Below are 25610 nucleotides of genomic sequence, written 5' to 3'. Positions count from 1 at the left end.
AGGACAGTGACATGTGCCAAGGAGGTGAGACTTGGGGCTTGGACCTGTCCCTGTTCTTTGATACATTCAGTGGTTCTCAGTTTCAGGTAGGTTCCTCCTGTCTACACCTCTTTTCCAGTCCCTAGATAATTTACTGAACTACCCAAATTGGTCAGTGCATGAGGAGGAGAGTAAAGATAAAGGGAACTGGGTATGTAGAAAGACAAGAGGCCATCTGGCACCAGCTAGGGCATCAATAGGTGAATCCTGCAGAAGCCCTCCTCCAGAAAGCTCATTCCTTGCCTCAGCACAGCTGCCGTTACCGCAGGTACTGCAAGGAGTGGAGGCTGCAGAGGAGACATGGGTACAAAAGAAGGAAGTTCATACTGCAGCCGCCTGCCTGAACTTTACTGACCCAGTGCTCACCTCCCACAGCACAGCAAATTCCAAATGGCTGGTTTGAATTTGCCTTGCCTTTTCTAAATCAGGCTGCTCATATCTCTCTGTCACAGTACTAAGCAAATAACCAGACCCTGCTCTATACCATATCTCTCGTCCTCCTGTTCAATAGGTTGCGGATTAGCTGTTTGGATTAACATCCCCTGCCCCGCCTTCCCTCCCTCTCTCCCTCCACCCCCCACCCCCCAAGCCCATGCAGAGAGGATTCTTGAAGCCTGAGCCCTGCACCACTGCAGACCTGTCAAATTTAATTCATAACACATGCCTAGCAGTTCTTAGGGGAGAGGAAGGATCTGATGCTCTGGCTCCCCACCATCCCCCTGTACAAAGGGACCATTTAATGACTGCACATTAGCAATGTGGACAATTAGCATTCACATGGAAGATAAATGGCAGCATATATTAAATATCGCCAAGTGAAAGAGCAGAGATGCAAGATCTGAGCTCAAGGCTGTAAACAAACAAACAGGCAAAAAGCAACAAACAGCCACTGCGACAGCTAAGCCATTTGGGAGAGTTACCTTCCGGCATCTGGGATTTTCCCCAGGGATGATCTTCATATTCACATGGCTGTTGCCCATACCTCACTGGCTCCTGGGTGTTGTTAAGCAGATTCTTTCTGCTAAGGAATCTGGACCTCGGAGTGGTTTACCCCACTGGCTCTAAACTTCTGCCTGTTTGGGGATCTGTGCACCAACAGCTGCCCTTTGCCATATGCATCACACTCAGGAGCTCTGGGGAACACAAGCCCAAGCAGCTCCTGCTTTTACCCTTTCCCATAGTGTAGAACACACCTTTCTTTCCACAGGCTAAGGCCAGCTGCTCCTAACCTTACCACAGCTTTTCTAGCTCCTCTTCGTGCTAACTTCTATAATTTCCACATTCGTATAATCAGAAGCCGAAGGACTGAGACTGTCCTTGGCCTCTATGACAAGCTGAAGGGCAGGGGACACTACCCTTCTTTGGGCATGTGTGCAAGGCCAGTATCAATATTAATTCAATACAGATTTGCAATATGCCTGTCAGATAGACAACTATTACTGACTACACTGCAGGCACAGGAAGCAAAAAACCAACACAGATGATGTAAATGCTAAGTAAACAAAAGCTACTGGCTGAAAACTGACATTCTCCAGCGTGCCCAAGCAGTTGCTCTTAATGCATTGACAGCTCAAGTTTATCAACAGCTGGAGGAGTCAAAATTACTTTTGCTGTGAATCTACAAAATATGTGAATAACTAAAAGGTAGAGCATAAAAGTGACAGAAACAGAGGGACTGCCAAATGGGATCACACTAAACAGCCCTTCAAGCTCAGACAGTGGCTAGTAGCAGATGCTTTGGAGGAAGGAAACCCCCTCCCACACCTCCCTGGGGATAATTATCAATTATCCTGCTTAGAAAGAAAATGTTTTCCTACTTCCATATTTCTTCCAGTTTGTTTAATGCATTAGAAGGTGTTTGCCTGGATATTTTTCCCCATAAGCATTTTATTGCTTTGTCCACATTGTTCAACAGTTTGAACTAAAATGACAACAGTTCACATAGTGATCTGAAAGGACTTTCTGAAAGTGAACAAAGCTATCCACACAAACCCCAAGGTGAAAGTAAACATCACATAGTATTGCATACTGGAAAACTGAGAAACAGGGGCTTAGAGACTTGCAAAAATCAGCAATAAAACACAGTTCTGTGCCTAAGAAGAAGAGGAAGGACAGTCAAACAGGGCCATCTGGACCACTAAGATTTTTTTCAGCCCTGTACCAGTGTGAGGAATCTAGGCACATAACCCTCCTCCCATGTTCCAGCTCTCCTCCTTGCACATCAGGACTGATGCCCTTTCATAGATTTTACCAAATTGTAACTAAGAAGTAGCTTTTGGTAAAAAGTTGAGGGTAAGCTGTTTGGGGAGGAGATGCAAGGATAAGAGGGACAGGTGCTGTAAATTTCATATCTAAAAAACTGAGACAGGGATAAATGTCTCTTATTCAAAGGCAAAAACAAAGGCAGCCTCCTCAAACTAATGGATGTGTATTTCCTTGACATCACTGCTAACAGCCACTGGGAGGCTGCTTGATGACAGGCAGGTTGGGCATCTCTTCCTTTCCCCCCTCTCCTTGCCACCTCCTCCCCACAGGAGCAGTAATGGAAAAGTGACTTGCTGCAGTGATAATGCTGGGTTTGAAATGAATTTCTGACTAGCTGAGCCAGCACCCGTGTGAGCTGTGGCTGATTAGCTCCAAGCATCCAGGCCCCAATCACTCACAACGGAGCCAGGCAATCACGCCAGCCTCCTCAAGGCAAAGACAGGGTGGAGACATCTCTGAAAAGGATCTCAAAGGCAAAATACTACTCACGTTTGTGGTTTTCATTTCTGTGGACAGGGGAAGAGCGGGTCTCCTGCTCACGGGCTTCATCACCCTCTTCACTGGCAAGGTGGGTGTGAGCATAGTGGTAGCTTAGCCCAGGCCTGTTCTTGTAACGCTTGCCACAGACTGGGAGGAAAGGAGATATGAGGGAGGGGAAGAGAGAATGGAAACATCAGTGTGATCTGCAACAATGGCAGTATCCTCTCAAGCTCCCCTCTCCCCTGAGAGCAGCACCATACACTCCACATGCCTGCTTGAAACTCTTCCAGCTGATGTTGGTGAAAGGTGACAGAAACGCAGCTCTGCAGCTGCAGGTCCACAGAGAAGCTTTCTTCCAACCACGCCACCAGTAGTCCTTCCTACAGGCCTAAGCACATGCACATTCAATCTCTGCAGCTCATACAGCCCTAATCCTCTCTGCTAAGATTAGTAACAAGATTGCACATAAAATTAAATGAAATGCCAGTTCCTATGTTGGTGCTCCGCAATGCACAGCAGTGGAAACTGGACTGAGAAGAAAGGACATTATTTTCTTCATTACTGATCTCTGAGAATAGGAAAACAGTCTGCTTTTTGTTTGTTTGTTTGTTTGTTTGTTTGTTTTAAAAAAAGGCTTTCTGTAAAAGGGTAAAAAATAGCTTTATTCGCAGGTTCCTAGTCAAGATAAGGAGATGGAAATCATCCAGCTTCATGCTAGAAGAACATGTAGTAGTGACAATTATTTCCCCAGGTAAACTTCATATTCAGCATCCCAATAAATAATACCATGTGTGACAGAAAATCCTCCTTCTGAACTTTTGTTTATATTAGAGCTAAATCAACGGACATTAAGAACAGGATCGAACAGTTCAGGGTGATGAAAGGTCTACATTTTCACGGGGAGCTCACCACAAGGGCAAGCTTCATCATAAGATCCATTACATACAAATTCAGCTTCTAAAAAGTTTTTAATTCATGTAATTGTCTCTAAAAGTTACCTTTTTTCATCTTCAAAGCAGCCTCTGAATGTCCATTTTCTTCTATACAGCTATTGCGTCTACTAAATACAATTATTGCCTTTTTATAAGATTAGGAAACAAAGGCAAAGAAGCTTAGTGCCCTTCCTGCAAATTTTTATTCCTAACCACATTTTCAGTCACTTTATTAGCTTCATTAACCTCAAGGATTTCACACAGGAATAAACATCATGCCCAGTAGTCTGTCCTGCATAGCTTGCTTAGGAAGGTAAAGGAAGTGTTACTAGAACAGAGAACAGAATTCAGCGGTCTCTAGTTCTGTCTTATTTTTAGTCCCCTTGAAAAAATTTCCAAGAGGGAAGTCACCACCAATTCCTAACAACTTCCCTCAGCCTGGATACTGAAAATGTATCCTGCAATGTATATAGATACTTGCTTCCCATTCTGCAGACACCTGATGGGAGTGTCATAAGGCTCCATAAATAAATAAAAAACCCAAAACAAATGAACAAACAAACCAACCCAAAAAAAACCACAAAAACCCAGACCTGCTCCAATTATTCATTTACATAGAAGTAAAACTTCCATTATTATACTTTTCTGCTACTACTCACAAGAAGCCAATTGACAGCCCACATTCTGGAACAGATGATAGAAAATTGTAAATCAAAGCCTAGCATGATTACATATTTCATTCTCCTTCTCTTCTAGCTGATTTACAAACTCCCTCAAGGAAAATACTTTGCCTTATTAGAAATGTGTAAAACAACCTCACGATACGAATAAGATGAGTGATCTGGAATATTAGATACTTTTATCTCAGTTTTCTCCATTCTACGAAGTGATGTTCACACAGTCATCATGACACGACAAAAGCTTTTTCCAAACACGATGTGTCCTTAGCCACAGATTTTTTAAGTCTTTGAATGCCCTTGATTTAGAAATGAGAACTCCTGCAGGAGGGGGAGGAAAAAGCTGGGGAGAAATAAAATGTCCAGGTACATATGCACATCCATTCTTTGAAGCATCTGCCCTCATTCCATATGTAAACCTAACTCTATTGCCAAACATTTTGAAAAAACCAGATTGCTGTTAGATGCATGCTCTCCACAGAACATCCAGTTGGTCTCCCTTGTTCTAGTACCAGCCATGTACTCTTCTAATGCATTCTGGAGAGGGAAACTACTCTTCCTCCTCTGCAAACCTACAGAGCAAAGGACAAGCAGTGGAACAGACACTGACAGACAGTCAAACAAGATCCACAGTTCTGTATGACTTTGCCTTCACTTTTTTAGTAGTGGGAAAAGTAACACAAAAGTAATCATCAAACCGGAGAGAGCTACAAAATGCTCACTGTTTAAACTATTTCAGAAAGATAAACCCCTCTCATTACAAAAATGTTACAGCACTTCTTAGGATGGAGAGAGAAGTTTACATTTCTATTTGATTATCATACTAAGTATCCTACTCTATCCCCCTTACTTGTGTGCATTTGAGGATGAATGCTAAAAAAATAATTCTTCTGCTATAAATTACTGCTATTGCTCAAAAACTTCTATTTTAATTATTTTGAGAGCACTATCAGGTGATCAGTGCTGTACTGACCAAGGTGGAGGCACGTGGAATTAATAGCTGCATGATGCATATTATCCAGCTCTGGTTTGCTCTTATATAGCTTGATCCTGTGTTAACGCTAACCTAGCTGTAAAATCAGATAAGCTCTAAAACCCAATCCCATTTACCTATTAGAGGCAGTTTTAAAATTCAAACCAAAAATATTTCTAGAAATTCTACCCGACTTCATTTCATTCAGCTCTCCCTGAAAACATACCCACAATTCTAGCTCTACTGTTGTTACCTTACAAAAGCACCATGTTCTTCAATGTAGGTCTCATGCATCTTTCTCCCTCAACGCACAAAAGGAAACTTGCATTCCCTGCAGGAAGTCCCAAGGCTGTGGCCTTGCTTCCATTCCATACAGGATCATGTAGGGATTTTAGCTGCCGAGTTTAGGATGGCATAGGAAATCAGATGGCTCTGCAGATTTGCCCTCTCCAGCAAAAAAGTATCAGCTTACCAAGGCGAAATAGCAAATAAGCTGAGGCAGTAGTAATTCTGCAGCTGAGCCCTTCCCGCTGCCAGAACTCTTTCAGATGGCCTTCAAGGGGGGCAATAAGCTGAGACATGCATAGTTAAAAAGGAATTTGGAAGATTCCTTCCTAAGATGAAGCAAAGGAGTTCTGTTTACACAGTCCCAACAGATCCTTTGTAGGACCAAAGATCTGCAGCTTCCAGCAGCCTTTTTTGCTTGGTGTCTAGACTTTACCACCTTTCAAATTCATGTCCCGTCAAGGAAAAAGTCCAAAGCAATGCCGTGAGATGCAACTCCAGAGATTTCGTATTCCCCAAGCAAATTAGACTTTTGCGGGGGGGAAAGGGTTTCATGATATTAGTCAGGCAAAAGAACCACTGGCTTCAGTGAGAATTTGCTAGAATAAAAGCTGTCAGAACTTCAAGATTTCTCCAACAGACTGAATCTTCCTGAAATCACCCTAATCTCTTCTTTTCCAGATAGAGCACATTTTATTAATCTACCATATCACTGTGCTAAGAAGTAATTTCTGTAAAAGGGCAAACATTAATAAACACTTAGCTCTTATATAACTCTTCCCACTGCAAGATTGTTTTTTCAAACATTAATTAATCTTCTTCCACATTCCTGAGTGGGAAATACTATTCTCATTTCACTTCTGAAAAAAAGAGAACCACAGAGGGGTTAAGTGACTTGCCAACACAGTGATCTTTTGTCATTACCAGAGACCAGAATTCAAGAGTTCCAGCATCCAGACCAGTGCTTACACCACCACATCTTTCTCATTCTCCAAGCTGACAAAAGCATAATGAGAACTGGTTCTCCCAGTCTGAAATGTATGCTGCTGATTAGTTCTTAACGCTATGCAGCTCACACATAGCAAGTGAAAGCGTGCGTTTCATAAACTTTGCCAGGTGGTCTTGCCTTTCTTTCAGCAGCATTGACTTTTTTTATCTTTAATTTTCCTTGCTGGATAGGCTCATCATCCTTGCATGTGGTAGATTTCATCCTGAATCTCAACACTGGGAAGTTGACTTGATCATTAATTAGGTAGCCAAGCCCAATGAAAACAGCAGGAGTTTGTACAATGTAACCCACTCCAATTCCTCCTGCATTCAAAGGATATATTTTTGCTACAACCTAATGTGAATGCCGTCTTAGGAACAAGCTGGGTAAATAGGCAGTAATACAGCAGTGCAGATCAAATGCCACAAATGGAGAAGAGGGAGAGATTTTATGAGGCCACCAGATACTCTCCTGTGATGAACCTTACTTTCCTTCCAATTTGAAGACTGAAACAAAGACATTACACAACTGCATTATGGGGGGAAAACATAATTTGCAGATAGTTTAATCATAAGCATTGAGCTCTGTTCTAAGTTCTGGCCTCTAATAGCCTGCAACTCTTTGGATAAGCAAATTCTCTCTGTGTTTACGTTTCTCAATGAGTAAAATTAATATAAAATACTTCCCATGCTTTAAAAGGGAATTTGAAATCTATGACTTAAAAGACATCCTCATCAAATATTTAATGGCTGTGTTGTTGTCATTTTGAAATTGTTACACATTTGGTCCTTGGCAGGCTGTGAGCTATGTTCCAGCCAGCTCTCCACATACATTTTGCACAATCTGTCACCAGTATAAGACAGAATGAAACAATCCATGTTTTTAGTGGAAACAGGAAATTGAGGGAGTACATGGTTTGGGGTTTTTTTGTCACTGAATCTTGCCCCCCTCATTGTCTCTATTTGCTTTTCTCCTTTGCCTCCTGTTCTTTTTTCACAGCTGGGCTGCGTCAAACACTAACTCTTAAGTTAACTGCTGGCAGGCAGGCATTCCTCAAAGTTATCTTCCTGTCCCACCATTTGCTCTACTCCAAAAAAAACCCATTCCTTGGTAATATAATCTCCCCTTCTAGAGATTATATATAATCTCCCACATCTAGAGGTCTCAAATGCTAACAGTGTATTTTGACCCCCACTGATGGAAAGGCATTATGCTTGTCCCTCTTTGATCAGTACTGTCATCTATACACCTCTAATATTAGAGCAGCTGTTTAGTAACCTATTTCATAGGGGATTTTATGTAGGTAGTAAATAGTCTTTGTTTCAGTGTCCCCAATGGACAAGTCCCAGAATCTACCTGCTGTATTAAGATCACAAGAATGTTGAACTCCAGCACAAAACATGCATAGGTCAACAAAATATAGGTCCACATTTCAATAAATGAATTGCTAGCAGAAGCAAAGAACAAAAGACGTAGCCGATATAAGTAGAAAAAGTTCAGCTGTCAAGAGTCAACTCTGTTCCCCTCTTTTCATATGCTCTACTCCAGACCTGTGTTATTCAATTTTTTTTAATTTTTTTTTTTTTAAAAAAAGGGGTCCTTGCCTCACTAATCTTGGCTTTTCTACCAGTGTAGTCAATGAATGTCAAGTACAGCAGCTATGGCGGGACAGTTGTTTGTTGGGTTCATCTGAACAATCATCTTATTCTAGATCTTATTGCTTATTAACTACTTAGGGATTCACTAGAAAGGATAATACCAGGAGATGATTTAGGGCTTAAACTGCTAACAGTTTAAAGGCAAGCTGAAGTCATGATGGAGATTTGTGAATAGCATGTAAAAACATAATGCTATAATCAAAGCATTTTCAAATCAGCTTGTCATTGTGATATTTAACCAAAGGTCTGTCCTAAGAAGCAGCAGTTAGTAGTGTTGGACTCTTTCATAGTATCGGTAAGAATTAAGACAACAGATTAAGTCTTAGACAACTGGTAGAAAAAAAGCTAAATCACGATTTATCTTGTAGGCCTTTTGCATTCCAGCAAATCCTCCAGTTGTTACAATGAGTCTGACAGGATCAGGTCCACTTCAAGGAAATGAAAAAGAAGGCAGGTGAAGTTAGCAAGGTAATTACTAGAGCTGTCACTTTGTGAACATATACAATAAAATAGTTCCTAAAGAACAGGTCTTAAGGAATTGCATTTGGCAAGTCATGCTAGAACAATATAACATTTAACTGGGATTTGCTAAGGAAACTGAGAGAGAGATCCTCAGTACCCATTGAAAATCAAGGGAATCTGCTAACCTTAAATCATGTAAACTACCTGAAGACTCCAGCCTTTTGTTGGCAGAACTTACAATACATTTAGTGTAGAAACGGAATGGGGATGAAAAAATTAACCTCAAAATAATGAAAGTTCAATGTCTCACTGGATAATGAACTTAAAGAAAAAGCAGGAGGATGTTTTCAAGCTATAGTGATTTGGATGTAGGGTCAAGTATTTAAAAAAAAAAAAAAGAAAGAAAAAAAAAAGGTGTTCTGAATAATTATTAGTAGTTCAAAATCAAGTTCAAAGTCTCCACTTAGGGACCAAGCATATTAGGGACCCGGTATATCTTGGCCTCAGAGGGACTATGAATAAAGGATACATTACAAACATAAGTTGTTATGCTAAAATATCAGTTTATATGGAATAAAACTAAAAGGAGCCAAGAACATACTGGTAGGAGGAAAAGAAACAACTCTTTAGAGATTGGCAAGCAAAATCTTCCATAGACAGAGGAACAGAAAACAAAGGTGGAAGTATGTACATAGATAAGTCTCCATGGGAACATGAGAAGAATGAAAGCAGACAAATAAAGATGGACAGCAGAAAAGTTAGTAACTTGTAGAGATTTAACACAAACTAACCACTCTGGCTCAAGGAAGCAGACATCTGGAGTCATGAAGAGCTCAGGCGCTACAACTGATTGCAACATTTGAACAAGAATACAAGTTTCTAGATAAAACTTCAGAGAAGCTTTTCTTCTTTTTAAAAAAAATATAATAAATAATATGAAAACAGTAGAAAGATTTTTAAGAAGACGGCTGTGGTCGAACTGATCGCTCCCCAGCTGATCATTTGACAATGACATGACATTGCTTCTTATTACATACATAGGTATTCATACATTTTTTCACTCTGCCCCTCCTTTAAAAATCACATGCCCAGCTTATCATGAACAGCTGTGTGGGCGTATCTTCCACTTTTCTTGCTTGACACCAGTGGCTTTGCTTTGCTCCTCAAGCCCTACTTTTCACTATTGTTTAAGGCACCTGGCTCCATCTCCTAGCCAGGTATTCAAGCTGCGTTTGGGTCTGGTCTCATACAGCAGCTGACCCATTCGGCTACGTTACCATTTCCAGCCTGCACCCATCTTATACCAGGCTGCCCTGCCATTTTCATTATCCAAGCGTTTATCCCAAGGGAGCTCAAGGCAAAACACTACCCAATACAACTGGCTTTCCACTTGCTGATTTGATGAAACAAGGCATTTCATAATTTTTAGCAATTTTATCAGTGCTTTGAATGGCCAATCTTATTATTCTGAACTTCTGATACAGTATATGCTCAATAAAGTCAACTGAAGTATTTCAGAATATTTCATTCCACAAAACAAGCAATCAACCACCTTTTCTTAAAAACATAGGGTGACAAAACATTTTGAGTTTTGAAAACCTGCTTCCACATAAAAATTCCCTATTTCCAGTCAGTTTTAATATTGGGACCAGATTTAATATTGGTTTGTAGCTGAATGCCTCTTCCAAAAAGCAGGCCTTTTCAGAAATAGCATTGGTATCTTCCAACACAAGGGGCTGCGTCAGCTGGGTACCATTCTTGCATCATCTTATTGACACAGAGACTAGTTTTTTCCCATAATCTTAATATTACTGATGAAACCCAGTGATATATTCTTGTTTCCTATAAACATGCATAACTATGAAAAAAGAGCAGAGTAGTTCTTTAGCACAAATCAATTTTTGTGCCCATGCAGTTAAGTAAGAAAATTAATTTGGTTTAGATATGCTTATGCTTTTTTCTTTGTGGTCACTTTCCAAATTCAAATATCAGAGCACTTGCAGAAAAAGCAACCTGGAAGTAAATTAAATAATATACAGAAAAAATAAAGTGTCTACCCCTTAAGTTAATTATTTATACCAACAGTGTGATTGTGGGAATCACGTTTTCCCAAACAGGAAACATTCACTGTTCTTGACCTGCATGTTTCTATGTAAAACAAAAGTATCCGCCCAAAACATCTGCACATGGAACACTGCAAACCAATTTCTGACATACCACAATTAGATTGAGATTTATCTATAAAAGTATTTAGCAAATACTTTCAAAGGAAAAAAGTATTCAAAAAATCCACCCAAGCAAGAAAGAAGCCTCAACTTAAGCCAATTATTCGCAATGAATTGTATGTAAAATTCCTACAGAAAGTTAACAAAGCCAGGATATTACTTCAGGATGATGGCATTAAAATTGGGACAGTTCTTTCCTTCTGCTCCACAGTCAGGTGAAAGAGTTCTTCTACCACATAACCCTTTTCTCAGCTATCTACAATGGAAAAGGAGGAGTCAGTGTGTGAAGTCTGGATTCCAAAACTTCTTATGACTCACCTCTAACTATAAGTTTCCTAAAAATGAAAGGTATCAGCCAAATGAAATAGGAAAGTTTATATTTCCAAAACCGAAGAGGAAATCTATGCTCCAAAATGTAAGCCAAGGCAAAATTCCATCAGTACAGAAATGTACCAGAGCCTTGACTTCAGTCCAGATTTCTGCTGCCTGTTTTGATATCTTAGATGTTTCACTTACTCTGTGAAATCTCTACTAAGCACATCGTGAGTTCTCCAAAAGCAAAGCAAGATCAGACAATAAAGAGACGTTATGTCCAAAATTACTACCACTGACAAGTGTCCTTGGACTTAGGAAGGATGTTCCAGATTCCAGAAAAGAGATAGACAGTTATGCATATAGCAGCAGAGGAAAGCTGTGGATTTCAGCAAGATACATACTGGGCTCCCAGAGAAGTCTTAGAAGACACATTCTTCCAACATACAAGAATAGCTACTTAACCACAACAGAAATCTCCTCACTCTGCATATCCTAAAGAGCTCTTCCTCCTTGATCACGTGTTCAGTCAGTCCCATTCGTGTGCAAGTCTTTCATTTCTGCTCATCGCCTTTGGAATATTCACCTTGCTGAACCAAAATGCCCATCATGTCCATCACTGTACTGGCCAGATCACCTGGTCTTACTATAAAAGAATATGATTTGATCACATGGAATGTAATTCTTATTTACCATGCATGCTCCTTATTTCTTCATGTTTTTAAAAATAACCAGGAAATACTCTCATAGACTGACATAGTAACGGTTGGTCTTTTAAGGTCAGTAACATTGCAAAACGGCAAACAGTGGAGAAAGGAGGATTCTAATTGTCCTCAAAACCACCACACATTTTTGGGTCACAGAAATGAAGACCTCCTGCTATTCTCCTACTTGTATTAACTTTTGTTAGGTTATTCTTACAGGATAGAAGGCACCCAGCAGCACAAATTATTACTGCATGTAAGTAGTAAGTCTGTAGTAATGGGAGACCTCAAAAGCATGTGGGTAAGATCAGTGCCCTTCACAGAAATTTCACAGCGAAGCAAAAAAAGAATATCAAAAGAATCATAGAATCATTTAAGTTGGAAAAGACCTTTGAGATCATCCAGTCCAACCGTTAACCCAGGACTGCCAAGTCCACCATTAAACCATGTCCCTAAGCACCGCATCTACACATTTTCTAAACACCTCTGGTGATGGTGATTCCACCACTTCCCTGGGCAGCCTGTTCCTTAACAACACTTTCAGTGAAGAAATTTTTCCTAATACCCAGTCTAAACCTCCCCTGCTGTAACTTCAGGCTGTTTCCTCTTGTCCTGTTGCTTGTTATCTGGGAGAAGAGACCTGCCCCCACCTGCCTGTGGCCTCCTTTCAGGCAGTTGTAGAGAGCAGTAAGGTCCCCCCTGAGCTTCCTCCCTTCTGGACTAAACCCCAGTTCCCTCAGCCACTCCTCACAAGACTTGTGCTCCAGACCCTTCCCCAGCTCCATTGCCCTTCTCTGGACACGCTCCAGCACCCCTCTGGAAGTGAGAAGCCCAAAACTGAACATAGTATTCAAGGTGCAAGAAGAAGGAAAGCACCAAGGAGTAGACCATAAGAAAAGTACATTGTGTATCAAATATTGGACTCCTTCCTCATATTAGGACTCTGGCATCCTTCTTCAGTTTCAGCATTGGGGTCTGGTATAATTTTTCAGCTGGGGCAATGCCTTACTTCACCTCCAGTCCCAATGCGAGATGTCAAACAACACAGCCATATTCAAAGGGAATATGTATCAAAACAAAGGATTCCAGTTGTGTTTGTTTCTTCGGAGGGGCCAACTCCTGATGATGCCACAAGAGTACTTTCTGAGTGAGGGATGAACGTAAGACCTTCAAAATTTAGCCCAGTGAGATTTTAAAAGGACTGAAGGAAAGAGAATTGCCAAATATATGAAGAGATACAAGGGTGAAGTACCTTTGTCGGAGATTTTTGAGTTATGCTTTTGTTTGTAACTATCTGAAACAGAGAAAGAAATAGAGGGTGAATCTTACATGGGGGAAAGGAAGACAAAAGGCAGAGAAGCCAGAAAAAGAGAAGGAGAAAGAAAGAAAATGTAAGAGATGATTTATTATAGGGCAAAGGGAAGTGGAGTCTTGCCAAGGACTTAATTTTATTTCCTTCATGCAAAAACACCAAGACCAGCAGCAGCAGCAGGTGGCAAACATGCAAGTCAAAGAGCAGCAGAATATTTTGCTGGAAGGAAAAAGACAAAGCCCTGAGTGCACCGAGCTGGTATGACCAAGCTGGAAGCAGAATTAGCTGTCTGGGTGCTACTTACTGTCACAAACATAGGGTTTGTCATGATCATCCTGTGAGGCAGCATCATTCCGTCTCCTGCCACCTCCAGATCCCCGAGCCTGCAAGGAGAAGAGGAATGTTTAACTTTATTCCATCACCCCTCAGATCTCCTTGTGCCCCTCACCCCCCTATGAAAAACGTGCAATGTAAACTAAACAAATCCTCAGCTTTAATACAGGTTTCTCAAGGGTGGGCTTGACCCTTCATCTCCTGAGATATGCACTATGTTAATGGACCTTGTAATACAGTGGAGATCTCTCCACAGATAACCCAAACTGTTCATCCATAGCAGCAGGTCACTGCCAGCACATATTCAGTGAAGTATCATCACACATTCATTTCTGAAGATGTTCAAATACCTTGTTTAACCGAATATGAATGAATGGATGAACAGGTGTTAGAGAATAAATACAATAATTAAATCAGCCAGAAAACAGGCCCCAAATAAAACAGAAGTAAAATTATTTCTTTTAATATTTTCAAAGGGGGGTTGTTCATTTTGTTTTGTTTTGTTTTCTAGCTGAGAAGCAATGTTTTGAAATGGCCTTCTGGGACAAAGATACCATGGGTAATTATAACATGGACCTTTGGTTAGTTAGTGGAAAGGATTAGGTAACATGGCTACCTGCAATAACAGAGAACAGGAATTACCCAGAAAGGTCTCTCTGCAGTTCTGTGTTCCTACAACATACCAAGTTGGCAGCTCTGGAAACTGAAAAGCTGTTTCTCCACAGCACAGACTACTCTGTCATGAGCTTCAAGGGTAAGAGTGGACTTCAGCATCACAGCTACTTGGTCCTGACCCTTCTCAGCTGAGATGCCAACAAAAGGACAGCTTGTATCTGTCCAGTGCTGGAGGCTGTGATGTGAAACTGGGAATGGAACCAAGGCCTTAGATTCTATCATGTTCACTAATGTACAGCATGTAGATGACAATAATTTTAGACTTGATCTTTATTTGAGGAAGTGATCTGCAGGTGGATGGCTAGATAGCCCTTTATTAATTCTGCCAGCTACTCTATTCCTGGGTAAAAGCAACGAAATTGTTTCTGCTGCTCCTCTTATTAAACGGTTGATGTTTCTCACCCTAGACAAGGCCACCGGACTCAAATCCTTCAAGCTTTTGCATGGGAAAATAAGAAAGGGACAGAGCTTTGTCAAGTAAAGCTGGAGAAGATGTAGAAATTCTGAGAATATTAGCACCCCAGACACAAAGGGGTCATTGGAGCTCTGTCCCTCTTCTATGGCTTGGGACTGAACTAGCACTATTTGAGCTGCATTCCATCAGACATCTAAAGAGAAGGAACAGTTTTACATTGGCCTGCCAAAATCTGACAATATGGGGATTTATAAAAACTTCACACATTACTTCCCTGGGATTGCTCAGGTCTAACTCTTAACACAGTCCTGAAGGAAAGACATGGATTTGCAGCTGTCTAGATAGGGTAAATACTATTAGATATGACACGTATAGCTCTGCTTTCTGCAAAAGACCTCTGTACAGATCAGCACACACATGCAGAGTGAGATTTGTAAGGGTGAACTGAAAAGCAGTTTCACCCTGGAAAAGGCCCCAGCAACAACTGTTTGGTGGAAGCTACTTTACTGACCATATCACATAAAATCATCTTACTAGTCTGCAATATTTTCTCTCTGACTGCCAGCTCTGTAAACCCCCTCTGGGCTATGAAATCAATCCCAGGGTAGTTCCTTTCTTCTCTCACTACTGCAAAATGTGCTGCAAGATGAATTTCAGTCCACGGCAGCTCCTATACAACCCTCAGCTCATCAGAGAGTCTTCACAGAGGCAAGCAATTGGCCCTTAATAAATATTTCTGCTAGTACTTGGATTAGGATATAATTTCCCTATCCTACCAGCTGCACTGGTTTTTCAGGGCTGTGAAAAAGCTGTAAAGTCTTACTTTTGCCACTAGTCAGTAGGTCTGACTGTTTACACACTTAGAACAGATCTGTTGAGTAAGAAAGTACTATTTTTACAGAGGCACCTTTCAGAACAGGACAGTAATTAAAGGTCTGTTGCTCAGAGTTTTGCTAGTCTCACAGCCCGCTGCTTCCCTTCAAACCATTCTCTATGGAAGTGCAGGAGTACAGCACTCATGTCATGACTGCGTGTCAGATATACTTTTTCATGCACTGAACACACGGGAAGATTTTTCAAGTCAATGACTTTCAATGGGACTTGGGTTCCTAAATGTCTTTAGGGCCTTTGAAATTGTCCCACGGGATATCCAGCTGATGAGCAGACAATCTGTAAGGTGCAGCTGCATTCCTTTCGTATCTCCTAGCAAACTATCCTTCCCAGCTCCTACAACATTCTCCTTGTCCAGCGAAGATACTAAAAAGCTCCTTCCATAAATCCATCTCTTTGGCCTTCAGTGCCCCTCCTAATGCTCCCACAATTTCAGGGCTAGCCCTGAGGGGATAATAAACCAAACTGAGTGCCCTGTGCTTGCTGCCAGCACTCCAGTCTGTTGAGTTCAGTCATCCACAACTGCCTACATTCTCATGACACGGGATGCAGCAAAGACTACGAGACATGATATGTGAAGCCTGGAAGCCAAGGCACAGCAGCCTTGAAGCAGCCAGAGAGAGTAGCCAGGGGGACAGATGGAGAGGCCAGGATTAAAAAAAAATTCATGCTGTAGGGAAAGGAAGGGACATTTGCAATTTGGAAAGTCTAGAGCAGTAATTCCATTGCATTAATCCCACATCAATGCTGTCAGCTCTTCTCACTCCTCTGAATCCCTGAAGGCCACACTCTGCAGGACCTAGTTTCCTATGCATGTCCTTCCCCTCTTCTGCCCTCTAAAAATACCCTATCCAACTCCTTCCCAGAAACAAAGTGCTGCCCAGGTTTCATGTACCCTAATTTCACATCCTTAGCCACAATTTCCTACACTGGGTCAGGCTCACATTAGAAATGGGCAACTTGAAGAGTAGCAAAACACTCATGACCAGACCCAATTCAGGCTTACCAGTTTTCAACAACAAAAGAATCTGGCTCTAATTTTGAAACCCTAATTTATACCACATTTTGCTTTGGTTATTGATGCCATCAAATAAAAATGAAAATTGCTCAAAGTATTTGGCACTCTTCAGACTTCTCTTTTTTGTACTGAATGAAGCCAGGGCACTAGCAGAGCAGGAGTTAGTTGCAAGAAAAAGGCAAGAGATCCTGCTGCTCCTGTACTTAACAGGGGGCCAGTTCTAGGGCAGAAAATAAGACATGACTTTATGCTTCAAAATGAATGGGACATCTAGTACCCTCCAACTGCTTTCCCTACATTAGCAGAGAAAAAATAATGGAGTTATGCTGAAACAGTTTCCTGAACAGGGAAGTAAACCTTTGCACATAATGGTAACTTCAGGACTCTGTTTGTGTAGGCCTGGGATATATGAATACAGGAAATTCCCTCCTCCTGAGTGGTATCTCTCTTTTAGCTGTTCACTCCCTTTCACTAACCCTAACCAGCATGCGCAGTTTATGTGAGAGCAACTTATTAGAAAAGAATTGTTAGCCTGGAATATTAGTTGATTGCTACAGTCGAGCTTGTGTGCATGTATTGATTCTAACTCCTGGTTTTGGTTACTGGTTCATACAAATTTTCTGAAACTTACATTTTTCTGGAAAATTTTTTTCCAGGTGGGGGTCTTTGGCTAAGAAAGAAAGAAAGAAAGAAACTGGTTCAGGTGATTTTGAGAATAAGGAAGGTGAAATATATACTTATCCAATTATTAAAGTGCTTTGATCTTATATTAAAGGACTTAAGCTCCAAAATAAAGAGGAGCAGAAAACTGAAACAACACAACAACAGACGAAACCAAAAGAGAGGGTCTGATGCATAAGTACATTGCAAGTATTCAATGTGGTTTCATGTCTCTCTCTTATTTAAAAGCTATTAAATCCTGCTCATTTGGCCTAAAATGTGGCCCTTCTTGCTTGACTCCTACAAACACATCAAAGGTATTTCTAGAGCTCCTGCGCCCCTGCAGCATCCACTGGAGCCAAAGAGATGAAAATGTTTGAAACCTCCAAGAATTGTGTTCATGTTTATTTAGATGCCTAGCTTATGGGGCCACAATTTAAAATGTTGATTCCAAGTTTTAAAATGTTGGCCTCATTACTTAACTGGTGCCCTGATGAAATTGTGAAAAAACATCTTAGGTAAGCAAAGGGACACAGACTCCCCTAAGGATAAAATATTGCCCATTTTAAGCAAATGGAAGATTTGCCATGGGCTCAAGAGGGCCAGTGTCAGCCACAAAGGGCTACCTTGGAGAAAGCTGCAAAATGTATTAACACAGTTCAAGTTACTGTTTTGGTGGGGTTTTTGGCTGTCATGACTGAATTTGTTGCTTTTCTGTAATTAGTAAATGTTGTTTTAAAGTAAGAGCACTGTAATAGCAGGATGTCATCATAATTATTACAGTTTACATTACAATTGTAAATACAACACCATAATAAATTTACCCCAACTTTTTACTTTCAAAATAGTCTTTTTTTCTTGGTAATTCACAAAAGTAAACTGAAAAAATATTAAAAATCTTTGACCATATGATTGAAAATTATCTATAGTGTTATCACTATCATATATCTATAGATATACACTTCACATATATGATACATGTGACAAATGTAAACTTAGAAAGCAGAGGTTTGCTTCCTTCCTTTCTATTCCAGCAAAGTTTCCACCTACCCGTCCTCTAGGCCTGTTCTTTCGTTTTGGAATATCTTCTTCCAAATCCTCTTCCTCATTTACTTCATCTGCATTTTCATCATTTTCTAAAACCCTCTGTGGTTGAACAATAAACAGGAATGGTTAGAAGTAAACAAGGTGACACATAGCCAACTGCTGCTCTTTACCACAGAGACTGCACGTTATTAAATTACAGTTGATCAATGATACAATGCCAAATCAGATCCCAGAACCCCTACTTCTTTCCACTAAAGCAAAATGCTTTCCCTTCCACCCTCAGTTCTCCAGGGAGTTCTTATTAAAAAATACCACTGATATCAGTCAACTATGAAAAACAGGTTCCTAAGAAATAACAGTGGCATCACTGAGCACCAATACCCCAAGACAACACAAGTATTAGAATGCATAACTGCAGGCTCTGTCTGGGAAATCGTTTGCATGATTTTTTTTTTTTCTTGCACCTTAAATTGTTTTATTTTCCTTTAATGTTGAGAATGCACTTTAAGAAGACAGAAACCAGTGGTTTCCTCCTTGGCAGCTCACAATTTTCTTTGTTTAGCAAAAACAGAGAAAATTCCTCCATGCATTCCAGCATGTTTGGTGGATCTAGAAAGTAACATCTTTCAGGGCATACACCACAGGTACAACCCCGTAATCTGGAAGCAGGGGTCTGGCTGCATGCGAACGCTGTGGAAGTACAGGTCTCACTGAAGTTAATAGGAACAATAGCAACAGTTCCTTCAATACATTATTTAATAGGAAAAATAAGTCATCATCTTACATAATTGTATGATGCCCAAGCCAGGGAATTTAAATACTTTCATCTTCATCTTTTGAAATGTAACCTCTCCAGAATCAAACACAGGCTGGACATCCTGAATAACTGCACAAGTCAGACATGGCATGGACAAAGGCAAGACCAATCATCACAACACTACTGTGGAAAGAGGCCCTGTTGACACGTCTGCTAGAAATACAGAAATGGGTCCCAGCCACTCCTGCCATTCATGGTGCAGTGCCAATTTGTAAGGGACTAATCTGGAATGACTAATTTATCTTTGCCATGCCACCCTTCATTTAAATTACAACATGCAGCCATGACGCATAATGAGTGACAATAAACTTATGGGGAAGTTTTTCAGTCTTACTGTATTTGTCCCTTCCCTGTAAAATTTCTACTTAACAGCTATTTGAGAGCCAGCAGAGGGAGAACAGGAGCAAGTCACAGTTGCTTTCTCTTTTCTGCATACCTCAAGCACCAAATTCTGAATTTGTGGGAAAGAATACAACAGAAATTTCCCTTTTAAAAACCCCTGTATTTGGAAGACCAACTATACAGGTTTACTCTTATTTTATCAGCTAACTTTTTAAGACTAATATTGGACAGTATCCCTTTTGAAAAGTACAAACAATTTTTAGAACATGGTAGAGGATCAAGTCTTCATCTGGTTTTTGCTCCTTTTATTTTTACATCTCAGGAGGCTATTAATGAGGTCAGACCATTATGAAATAAAATTTCACAAAATGCTACAGTATTAAATACTAGAGGGTGTAAAAGATAAGCAAATTCCAGTTCTGCATATATAAAATGTTTCTTAGAAATACATGCAATTGCATACATTAATTGGCTTCATTTTAGGAAACCGAAGCATTTGGAAAATGTTGCACATGAGGAGGCTAGTGGTAAGTAAGAAAATAAACAAACTTACTGATATGAGTTTATAGTTTCACATTGCTTCCTATCTTAAAGTATCTCCAAAAAAAGAGAAGACTGCAACCATATTGTATGTGGGAGTGGAAGAAGCTACTTTACAACAACAATAATAATTCACAAGAGCAGTTAAGAGAAGTATTACAAACCACTTTCTTTCTTTAAAATTGCAGCATCAATTTAGGAAACAGATAGTAAGTAACCAAGTGTGAATCTGGTGACACTGCCAGGGTAATGACTTTAATCCTTGATAGAATGGGCATAGCCTTTCTGATGCATCGTCAAAAGGCTATTCAAAGCCTTCTCCAGCAAACAATGGAGACACACATTCAATACCAGTTTACTGTAGGGCAAAATCCTCAAGCCTGTTAAGTAACAACTGTACAGCAGGCCCCAATGACGCCATCTATTTAGCAGGGGGAACCCGCACCCTTTTTAGCAAAGTAACTTTTCTTTTCCTATTCTGTCTTTCTAAAACAGTTTCCCAGCCTGATGTACTTCAGTATAGCTAATCACCAAGTCTTCTTCTGACAGATATTATGAGCATGAGAGGGGGGTAAGCGGCTGGGGCTGAGGTGGGAATTACAATTACGTCTATCCCACCTGCTCACTTTCATCACCACTGAGGCCAGGCCCTTTCACGTTACAGCACAGAAGAGCATGCAATGGAACAAAACAGATTTGCCTTCTCTTATTTGTCATGTGGATAAAAGGCACTGATCATGATTTTGATCTGGTACAGTCTAGCTGCCAGGTGCTGAAGTACACACTCAAAGCTGGCTACTAGCAAATGCTTCGGCAGTCATTGTTGTACAGACCAAATCCAGATAAGCTGTGCTTGCATAACAAGCAAACAGCAAGACATGCCTTTTGCATCTGTTCTGATGAAACTAACATGCAGGTGACAGGTCACAGCTATGGTCGTTTAGCTGATAACTTTTTGTAGATTTTTGCACCCCCCTCCCTGCTCTGCAATGCCCAGGCTTGTGCCAGTTCCACCATTACTGAAGTATCTTTCCTTGGACTGCTTCTGGGGATAATTTGGAAGCTCAATTGCACAGCAACATCCAAAGGCATCTCATTTTTGTCAGTCTCATAAGGATGCTGCACCATGACTTCTTGTGACCTCAGAAGCAGGTATAAACAGAGCTTTAGGGCTCTCAGGCTTAATAGGCCCAGATACACTACTGAAGAAGGAGACACAGAGCAGGCCTCTTGCAAGCTTTTTCCCACTCCACAAGCATGGGATGCTTCCTTTCTGATGGTGCTCCTTTACCTGTGTAACTGGGAACAGGAGACCTAATTTTGCTGCCCTCACATGTGTGAAATTTCTAGGAAATAGACCAGTAGGTCTGAGCTCTAAGTAATATAGATTTGATGCCCATGCTCTTCTGTTTCATTTGTCATGGCGTTGTCCACTCAATTTTTTACTAGTTTTAGGTATAGATGCAACATGTTATATCTCAGCCAAAATTACCAATTTTGACACATATGCCAATGGCTTTCACTAAAAATCACTAATTTTGGTGGTTTAGCATCACCAAAGATGTGCTGCTGTGGGAGAGACCTGCTTTCCTAGCAATATAAAGATGCCTTTATAAAGTGACATGCATTTATATAAGAACACTTTATATTAGCTGATTTCTTTCTATGACAGACCCACAAATGTTTTTCTACTTTTCATTGTTAAAGGATGAAATGGAATCTTGACAAATAACTTTCAAATCATAATGTGTCTGAAGAGGCAATATTTCTCATACTTGCATCACTAATAATAACTGAGATAATTAAGAATAGAATATTTTTAATTATTTATTTTGCTTGTATACTTCCTGAAGACTTCTTAGTATAAAATGACACATTTTTGTGTACAGTCAGCAACTGTGAATCCAAATTCAAATCCATCTCCAAATTCACTTTAAATATGAGGCACTAAAATTCAGTTTATGGTTGGGACCCATCTCTGCTTGTCAGTTTTATATGCAACCATCTCATAGAGCTGCAAAGCAAATCCCAGCATAGGAACTGTGCAGAACGCAGCCAAACGAGCGATATTCTTGTGACAGGAGAACTGTACGAGATCCCAAGTTCATTTTGAGCATCACAGTGTAGCACAATGGTTTGATAACATTTTGACAGTAGAATGACACAACTATCAACAGATGCACTGTTCTGCCACAGGACAAAATCTGCTAGGCTTAAAGACAAATTGTAAACTGAGCCCTGCTGTCAGGGCATGGGGCTCTCCTTTACCTGGATTTCTTGTATAGTGTCTTCTTCTTTAGTATCTGTTTTTTTCTCTATTCCCTCTCCACGCAGCAAGGCTTCCAGAGTTGTACTTTCTGAGGTGAACCCATCTTTTTTCAGAGGCAGATCAACTTCTGAAAAACAAAACACACTGACTGTGTCTCCCCCAGACAGCTAACAAGCAGAAGGACAGACATGACAAGCAGAATACTGACAGACTTTCAAGCTTGTTTCTATCTTGAAGGAGAGTTCTTCAAGCTCTTCTTTTAACTGCTAAGGATCTCCATATAGTATTAATTTCTGTCTTACTGAAAACCTCGGATCTTTTCAATTGCTGTGCTTGTTTACAGGAAAAAAAGGCTGGACGTATTGTAGCAGAGGAAATAAATGGGGGAAAAAATCCTTCTCCTTTATGTAAACTCCCTCTGGTTCAAACAAAGAACAAAACCAGGACTTTCTAAGATACTGAAATAACAAATATGAAGATCTGATCTCCTGAAGTAGAAAAGTAGTTTAATGCAATTTATTATCTGGCAGTTTATACAGCATGGCTTCAAGCAGCATTCTCCTACACCAGGGCATGTTCCACATGTGGGGAAGCAGAGACCTCATGTGTAGGGCCAATGCTGAGAACTTGAACTGCAAAACCAAAGGGATGTGTCTTGAATTTTCACATAATACTGACTAGATAAAATCTTCAGTTTGTTTTAAATGGACCTACACCAATGAAGAAACACCAGTCAGTACAGCTATGAGTGCAGAATCTAGCCGATAAAACAGGACGGCCCCCAATCACTGCAGGAAGAGCCAGAGGCTGGCTTGGGGGCAGGCCTGGGGCACAGGACTCCAAAGACTGCAGGTTTATGAGGAAGCTTGATGCAACTTGCCGTACAAGTGGAAGAATAGAGTTTTATTCCCCCTTCTGAATGCCGCTACTAGATTATGTAGTGCAGCAGACAGGCAAATAACAGCACGTTAATTTTAGCAAGATGTTAAAATACACCTAGGGAAGAATTCAGTTTTCCTTGTAGATCCTGGCCTCTACCCTACTCATGGAGGGGTTCATTCAGAGCAATCCTATGGCAGAGAGACATCGTGAATGTCTTTTTACCTGACAATGTCAGGTATAGATTTCTCAAGTACTCTGTCCTTTCTAAAAGGAATTCCTTCCTCTAGGTCAATAGATTTATAAAGTAATAATGTACAGGACTAATGCTTACAAATCAGCATCTGGTGTCCTTATTTCACAGCTCTGTCCACTGCTCATCTTTTAGGACTGTGTTGTGCTCCCCAGTCTGCCTAAAACTCCCTGCCTTTCTATCACCATGAGTTGTAAACTCCGCAGGGCAGAAATTCATGTTTATAAAGTCCCAAAACACTCCTGCAATCCAAATAATGAATGAACACCTCCACCTGGGACAGTAAAGTATAATCTGTTTCTTGGGGCAATTGCATGCCAGGAATATGTTTATTCTATATATGAAAAACTCTAAGCCAGCAAATGATTCAGGGTCCCTGATCAGTGCTTCTACAACATGCTTGCCCAAGTCTTCTGAAGTGAGAGAGCATTGCTCAGCCAATAACCACAGAAAATCCAGCAAAAATTCCAGCAAAAGCTGTTCTATTCATGGAGGGAAAGGCTGAGTACAAACCATGCAGAAGACCCAAACCACTGGGATTTTCAAAGGAAACTCCCAGGACAACCCACACAATGGGATGGGGTCAACTGTGAATTGAACCCCCTTCTCATCACAAGGAAGTCTATTCAATCGGGCCTCTGTCTTCAGCACAGAGCTCAGCATACCCACCCCATTATGCCACCTTCCCCAACTTCTCCCTTACTTGAGCTATAAGAGACAGAGAAGACAACAGAGAATCATACAGATTGAGTTTCCCTGTATGAACTCCTTGTGCCTCCCTCTGGATGCTAAATTCAGACATTTCAATAGAAAGAAGGGATTTTAGAGTCGATTTACATGCAAATCCCAACACTTTAACCTAAATTCACTAAGAAACCTCCATAATCACGTCTGGCTATGGGCTTGCCCTGGTTTGAAAGTCCTGTGCATAGGTGCAAAAGAGCATTTGCTCTGTATTTAGAACCTTGTGGGACTGCAAAGCCCAAGGGGTCATCATATATTCAGCAAGAGAAGAAGCTTCAAGCAAGCTCAAGGGCATCAGAAACAAACATGTCTTCACTGTGACAAGCTGTGCCTGCCTCTGGATACTGATACACTCAGCAAACAAATGCATTAGAAAAAGGAATGAGCAAGGAAGGGTTGAGGGATAAGTAGAACATATATGAAAGTACAGCTACTCCCTGTTTGTCCCAAAGATACTGAACATTAAGTTGGAGGGAATGACAGGCTTCAAGGTCAAAAACCAGCAGCTGTCTTTAATAGACACGTTTGTTTTGTATGGTGCTGCTCTCCAACACTCCAGGAGACTTTTCATCCAAAACTCTTAGAGCATTTTTTAATTATTAAATTTAATATCCCACTGACAAGGTAGTGTGAGGTAATACTTTCATTCCCAGTTTACTGATGGGGAGATGAGTCACCAAGAAGTTAAATTAGTGAGCAGGAAATCTGGTGAAAAGAAACTCGACAGCTGCCTCCCATTTGCCCACTAAGCTAACTGCTATTAAACTCCTTCATTTTCTTCTCCACTGGTAGCTTCTAAGAGTCCATTTTCATTCCTGAGTAGCTCTAGAAAGTAGGAAATGACAGACACTATCTTATCTGGAATGTAAAGTTTACAGTATAAAAACCTTCATAGGTCCAAAGACAACATCTTAGTAATGAATCCAAACTTTAGAATGAATTCAGTCCTTCCTGGAAGATGGCTAGTCTGTAAAGGATACAGTAATAAAGACAGCAAACTATGTTTCCAAACCACTTTTTGAACCCTCAAAGACAAAAGTCTTCAAAAACCTAAAAGATAGTTCAGTTAACCTAAAGTAGTTAAACACCAGTAAGGATCATTACATTAATTTCACTGAATCCCTAATTTTCTCTTTCCTATTGAACTCTCTAGGATTTTCCTACAAAAGCTAGAAAAGTATATTTTTTTTCTTATGCCTGTACCTTAAAGAAAACGGAGAAGCCAACTAAACGGCTGAAATGCAGTTTTCATGTGAAAGATCAAGGCTTCCCCCAGACCACAGGAACTGCTGCGTGGAAGCAAGGTGGGTCTGTTCCACCCATGTCCTGCTTATGAAGGTACCAGCCAGTGTCAGAAGCTTCAAACAAGGCCAGAGAGAGACTCTTCTAGGCTTGAGAAATTAAGCCATGACCCC

At 40.6% G+C, this 25610-nt stretch overlaps 1 protein-coding gene across 5 annotated transcripts in view; it reads right to left on the bottom strand.

Moving 5' to 3' along the window:
* Window positions 1-25610, bottom strand: part of DPF3 (double PHD fingers 3) — a 176939-nt gene that overhangs the window by 53728 nt on the left and 97601 nt on the right. For 3 of the 5 annotated variants that reach the window (XM_037394205.1, XM_037394207.1, XM_037394209.1), the window contains exons 4-8: window positions 22319-22446; window positions 18355-18450; window positions 17276-17314; window positions 13617-13695; window positions 2794-2931 (exon numbers count right to left, since the gene is read on the bottom strand). In XM_037394205.1, coding sequence (XP_037250102.1) covers window positions 2794-2931; window positions 13617-13695; window positions 17276-17314; window positions 18355-18450; window positions 22319-22446 — 480 coding nt within the window. The remainder of the gene's footprint in view (window positions 1-2793; window positions 2932-13616; window positions 13696-17275; window positions 17315-18354; window positions 18451-22318; window positions 22447-25610) is intronic. The other 2 variants (XM_037394206.1, XM_037394208.1) reach the window with 1 other exon arrangement.

Source organism: Falco rusticolus, chromosome 7 (assembly GCF_015220075.1).
Source record: "Falco rusticolus isolate bFalRus1 chromosome 7, bFalRus1.pri, whole genome shotgun sequence".
Taxonomy (NCBI): domain Eukaryota; kingdom Metazoa; phylum Chordata; class Aves; order Falconiformes; family Falconidae; genus Falco; species Falco rusticolus.
The sequence above is the reverse complement of the archived record's forward strand: the minus strand, read 5'-3'. Positions and strand labels throughout refer to the sequence as shown.